The sequence below is a fragment of the Eleutherodactylus coqui genome, chromosome 2, assembly GCF_035609145.1.
Source record: "Eleutherodactylus coqui strain aEleCoq1 chromosome 2, aEleCoq1.hap1, whole genome shotgun sequence".
NCBI lineage: Eukaryota > Metazoa > Chordata > Amphibia > Anura > Eleutherodactylidae > Eleutherodactylus > Eleutherodactylus coqui.
This window is the reverse complement of record NC_089838.1, coordinates 201,516,694-201,523,095: the sequence shown is the minus strand read 5'-3', so window position 1 is coordinate 201,523,095 and position 6,402 is coordinate 201,516,694. Positions and strand designations below refer to the sequence as shown.

The 6,402-nt window shown below is 44.3% G+C and overlaps 1 protein-coding gene across 1 annotated transcript in view; it reads left to right on the top strand.

Annotated features, from left to right (window-relative positions):
- Window positions 1–1,642: 1,642 nt before the first annotated feature.
- Window positions 1,643–6,402, top strand: part of TYMP (thymidine phosphorylase) — a 28,080-nt gene continuing 23,320 nt past the window's right edge. Inside the window, exons 1-2 of the mRNA XM_066592216.1 lie at window positions 1,643–2,211; window positions 4,149–4,179. Of these exons, the coding sequence (XP_066448313.1) occupies window positions 4,149–4,179 (31 nt within the window). The 5' untranslated portion in view covers window positions 1,643–2,211. The remainder of the gene's footprint in view (window positions 2,212–4,148; window positions 4,180–6,402) is intronic.

The window sequence follows — 6,402 nt, the reverse complement described above, 5'->3', positions numbered from 1 at the left end:
GTATCAATAAAAATTACAGCTCGTCTCGCAAAAAGTAAGTCCTCAGAGAGCTCCGTCCATGGAAAAATAAAAAAGTTATAGCACTTTGAATGCAGTGAGTTTAGAAAAAAATAATAATTTCCAAAAAAGGCTTTTTATTGTGGAAAAGTGGAAAAACCTAAAAAAAATATAAGAATTTTGGTATCGTTGTAACCGCAACGGCCCGCAGAAAAAATGTGTTGTATCATTTATGCTGCATAATTAACGCTATAAAAAAAAACTCAAAAATCTATGGCAGAATTTTCTCTCCCTGCGATCATAAAAAAAATAATACAAGATGTGATACAGGTGGGCATGGAGGCTCTCGTACCCTGTTGTAACACCACTAGCTTGGATACAAGATGTGATACAGGTGGGCATGGAGGCTCTTGTACACTGCTGTACCACCTCTAGCTTGGATACAAGATGTGATACAGGAGGGCATGGAGGCTCTAGTACACTGCTGTACCACCTCTAGCTTGGATACAAGATGTGATACAGGAGGGCATGGAGGCTCTAGTACACTGCTGTACCGCCTCTAGCTTGGATACAGGATGTGATATAGGTGGGCATGGAGGTTCTAATACCGTGTTGTACCGCCTCCAGCTTGGATACAAGATGTGCTACAGGCAGGCATAGAGGCTCTCGTACACTGCTGTACCGCCTGTAGCTTGGATACAAGATATGATATGGGAGAGCATGGAGGCTCCAGCAGTAATAGTGACCCCCCCCCCTCACAGCGGCCCCAGTGGTAATTGTGACCCCCACAGTGGCCCCAGCAGTAATAGTGTCCCCCCACAACGGCCCCAGTAGTAATAGTGACATCCCACAGCGGCCCCAGTAGTAATAGTGACAGCCCACAGTGGCCCCTGTAGTAGTAGTGCCCCCTGAGACCCATATACTTACCCCCTTCACTTGGTGGAAGCATCGCTGCTCCTCTGCTCGGTGTTGCTAGCAGCACTGATCCTAGGTGCACACTGTGACATCAGTGTACTGTCGGACGCCTCCTCCCCTGCTCTTGTGGAACCCAAGAGGAGACGCCAGGGGAGGAGGGTGGGGGTAGGAGGATCCCGGCTGCACACTGACATCACACTTTGCGCTGGGACCAGCGCTGCTAGCAGCGCAGCTGAATGAATACCGGCAGGGGAGCCGCAGCCCCTGCCGGTATTCACTAACTTGTTGAGGGGCCGACGGACGGCAGTGCTTGCCAGCAGGGAGGGCTCTGCGTGCCGCCTCTGGCATGCGTGCCATAGGTTCGCCACCACTGTTATAGGTCTTTGAATGTGGTGACAGAAGAGCAAACATTTTTTTTTAAATAAAAGCTATCTGTGTATAACTGTACATAGAGGAGTAGCTGTCACTCACTAATAGGTCTGCTCATCGGACTGTTCAGTTCAGAATGAGCAGGGATATAAATAAATAAAAAAAACAAGTTCTACTGAATCTTTTCCCACAATACTCCGCTCCTCCTGCTCTATAACATGCTGTCTGCAGAATGCTTTTTCAATGCGACAGGTTCACTTTAAATTATTCACAGCTCCTTTAATGCACAAGAGAGCAGTACAAGTAAGTGCCGTGGGCACTGATGTCCGCCCCTCATCCTCTAAATCCTGATTGGACAGTCACCAAAGTATGATCATACTGCGAGGAAAAAGCAGTATAAAAACTAATCCGACTGAACACTTTATTACTTCCTCATTTCTTCAGAAGTTTCACTTTTATAAAGAAAAATTAAAATCTGGCAAAAACAAGTGGGCCGGACAGCACAACACAGGAGTAGCTATTACAAGTAAGTGCCGTGGGCACTGATGTCCGCCCCTCATCCTCTAAATCCTGATTGGACAGTCACCAAAGTATGATCATACTGCGAGGAAAAAGCAGTATAAAAACTAATCCGACTGAACACTTTATTACTTCCTCATTTCTCCAGAAGTTTCACTTTTATAAAGAAAAATTAAAATCTGGCAAAAACAAGTGGGCCGGACAGCACAACACAGGAGTAGCTATTACTGCAAGAAAGCTGTAGTGAGCTATCTACTAGCAAAGATCTCTGCACGGCAAACAAAACCACAGACAGGTTTTTGATCAGAGGTTTGCAAAAGAAAAAAAAAAGAAAAACAGCAACGGGAATATCCTGGCACAGCAGACTGAGAGACTTAATATACTCACACATAGTCTACCTGGAGGACCAAGGTGAGTTCATTTATGTGATCCAGAATAATCATATGTTGTATGTAATGTGGTAAGAGTGATATAAAACAACACAGCATTAGAGAAAATTTAGAGATACACATACGGCAGCAGCCAGAAGTGTCAGTCTCTTATTCCTGTACCCTTATGTTACCCTTATTATACACTTATGTTACAGGTAAATGCATAATTATTCATTCACCTTGCATTGACTGCCGTTGACCTGAATGTTATGTTGCAGCTGTATTCGATGTATAGAGAGATCTATATATTGAGAGAGGGGCACAAGCATTGTCCTTTGACAAGTGGGCTGAGTGCTGATTATATTCAACTTCCTTGTCCTTGAGGGCCTCTTATGCACCACGTTCGCCCAAATATTTTTATAACCCAGTTACTGGGCAACGTAGAAGTGCCATTGATCAGTCGCCGAACGAGCTAACGCTCATTTATTGGCTGATTTGACTCATTTATAATATGTGATCTTCTACTGAAGCAAATTTCTCTATGTAGAAGAATCCTTACTTGTACAGATCATAGAAATGCGCACAGGCGGTGAATAGAGAAGATTGTGTGGCGGTGGTTAACCACAGGGATCCTGAGTGGGCCTAGATTTTCCCATGTAAATGGCATGGATGCATCCAGAAATCTTACTAGTCGTCCCTGAGCTGCCTGTTGCTGCTGCCTTCCTCCAACAACCAGGAGCATTCCAGCCCCTCTAAAGCCAACTTGGCAACCAGCATGTGTAGTTATGGTCCATCCTCCTCTTCATTATCTCCTAATACAATGCAGCTGAGAAGCAGAGCACCAAAGTCTGCCATACTCACCTTTGTTAGAATCTCTTTGACAATTTGGGGTCTACAAGCTCCAGGATTTTGGTCTATTGGTTGTCAGAATCTTTCTCTGTTCTTCAATCTTAGCTCACCTGCTCTTCTCTTCTTCAGAATCTGCTGATTGGCCTCTCTGCAGTAATGTGCTGCATCCAGAAGTAAAATCCTGGGTAGAAAAAAAAAAATTGCAGAGGCGTATCTTGAAGCTTCTGGGCCCCAATGCAAAATCTGTAACAGGGCCCCCAACTATAATGCTTTATTAATAGTACTAGGCTCTTTATATGGAGAAGAGAGGCCTTATGGGCCCCCTAAGGCTCCTGGGCCCGGGTGCAACCGCATCCCCTTTAGTTATGTCCCTGAACAATGGTGCCAGCCACGTGTAAGCTGGCTGCAGGAGAAACATCACACCCAAAGTATATTCAGACTAGACCCAAAAATTAATTTGGACCTCAGATCAAACACCTAAAGATAATAATAATACAGACCACAAATTTACAGACTTCCTAAATAAATTAAACTTTGTAGGCAATGCAGTAAATAAATCAGACCTCAGATCAGACCCCTAAGTTAGAGTCAGACTAGAGCCCCTATATAAATCAGAGCTCCTAAATAAATCCCCTTGTTACCCAGATCTCCTTCAAACCTTCCATTATTACAAACCACAACATAAATGAGTAAGGCCCCCTGCACATGGACAGAAACTCCGCGGCGAGATTTCCCGCAGAATCTCCATCCGTGGAAGCTGCCATAGGATTGCATTAGAAAACGCAATCCTAGGCAGACGGCCGTGATTTGTCCGCGTGAAATCACTCGCGGAAAACAAATCGCGTCATGTTCTATTTCTGTGCGGATCTTGCAGAGGCCCACACAGAAATGTCAGTAGTGCCGGGCAGGCTCCGCTCTGCACATGTGCCGGCAGCCGGCACATAACAGAGCCGGGGCCGTGGGAGCAGGTGAGACTCGCGCTGGTCCCCGCAGGGGCGTAGGTCGGGTCCCGCTGCGAGAATTCTCGCAGGGGATCCGACTTGTCCGTCTGCAGGCGGCCTATGGAAATAACTTATGAAGTGAGGAAATTGTTATATTAACTGTCATTCACTTCCTATTGTTTTTCAGATGTCATCTTTGACAGCTCCTGGAAGTGAAGGTATGATTTAATTTACAGTGTTACTGGGTATAGAGGAAGTGTGTTCCACTGCCAAGGAGCCCAGAGGGAGTAAAGGTGTTCTACATTATATGTTCATTAAGATTGGAACCTGGGAATCCACCTGACCCTCTAGTGCAGCCGGAGTCGTAACTATAATGCTTCATTTATAGCATTGGTTTCCTTATATAGAAACCGAGACCTTATGGGCCCCTAACAATCCAGGGCCCAGGTGCAACCGCATCCTGTTCACTAATTATACTTACATCCCTGATTCCAGCTATGTAAAGGAGAGGTACACATGCATGTGCTTAATCTTCTCCATAGAAGTCTATTGGTGTTATTGAGGCACCCAAGCCAGCATCTCCTTAGACTTCAAAAAGTAACACTCTTATGCTCTGAATTTAGTTTTGATATTTAGGTATAACACAATAACTATAGCTAGCATACAAGTATACCCAATATCTGACTTAAGCCCTGATAAAATATGTAATATTGAAATAGTCAAAATAAGTTAATGCAAGTATATAGTTCATCTGGAAGGAGTAGGGATTCACTTTACTAAAAAAGTCCAGTGGTGTAGCTATAGGGGTCGCAATTGTGACCCAGCCCCTAAGCCAGGGGGGCCCAAGGGTGCCTCTCACCACAATAGTATGCAAGACTAGTTACTGGGCCCCCCTTGCCCCTGAAACTTCAGCGAGCATAGTGTGAACAACCTAAACTGACAATTGGCAGTGTGACTACAGCGCTGCTGTTTGCTGAATTTGAAAGGATCTGTTCTCACTGCTCAGTAGATGTGGGTGGCATGGGGATTATGGGGAGGACAGGTAGCCTTTTTTTTGGAAGGTCACAGGGGGGTTAAGTGGGGCACTATTATTTTAAAAAGGTTGTCCAAATTAAATTAAAATACATAAAAAAAACTTGCTCCTTGTGTATAAAAATAATAGGCGCATCCTAAGGTCTCTGTTATGACACTGTGTTGACAGCCTGTTGTCACTCTGTTTACTGGATGTTACAGGCTGCTGCAGCCAATCAGAGCCCTCAATATTCAAGCTGACGTCTATCATTGACTGAAGCAGCCTGTGACATCCCATAAACAGGCTGACTGCAGCCTGTCAACACACATCCGCCGCTGAGAACAGCTTCAGCGCTGAAGCTGCAGGGAGTCTGGAGAAGAAAGAATGCGATATATCTTCTTTTTTTGGTCCTTATGTATAAAAATAATAAACTTGGACAGCCCCTTTAAGGTGCACCAAGAGACCGCTATTGCTTTGTATTATGACCTTTTTGTGGCACAAAGTGAGCATTGTGGGGGAGGAGCACAAAGGGGAATTATTACTATGTGGGGTATAAAAACATATTGCAGAGGCACAAAGCGTGCACTATTTCTTGTGGTGGTCACTACAGAGGACTTATTACTGTGTGCGAGCACTATTACTTTGTAAGGCACTTTTATTGTGCGAGACACTGTGAGAAGCATTAGGGATAGCGTCAGGATGGGGAGAATGTGCAGAAATGAGTCATAGCTTTAAGAAATCTTCATGGCGGTCTGAGCCAGATGGCGAACAAAAGAGAAAGTGAACTCCACCAGTCAGAAGAGACATCACTCGTGATCACTGGAGGTAACTGTACTATAATCACTATCACTGTATAGCACTGGTATCTGACCAGTATACGGTGACTGCATTAAACAGAGTGTACTAGAGTTGAGCCACTGCATCTGAGCCATTGTGTTATGTATTTTTTGGGTTGGACCATGGCTGGTAGCCTTGCAGAGTATCTGGGGGAGGGGTCCTAGCTAAACTATTGCACCCGGGCCCATGAGACTTTAGTTACACTCCTGGAAAAGTTAATACTTTTCCCACTGCTTTTCTGCGTTATATCATTAGACCTGCATTGCATTTCAAAGACTCTGTATTAAATATTTGACAGATACATTTTCAGCAATTCCTTAATGTTCCCATTCTCATTAGCTGCCCTGAGGTCCTCTGAAATAAATTGCTGTTTATAGCAGCCTGTAATCTATAATTGGGATGGACTACAGGATAGGAGAGTTAATGTATCAGCATAGATTTGGGCTGTTTCTACAGCATGTGTATTGATTCAAATGAATGGAACAGTCACAGAAACATCTGAAATAAATCTGCGGCATGTGAGTGTACCCTTAATCATCCAAACTAATGAGGATTCCACTATAATGGTTTAATTCAGCATTTGTAAGATATT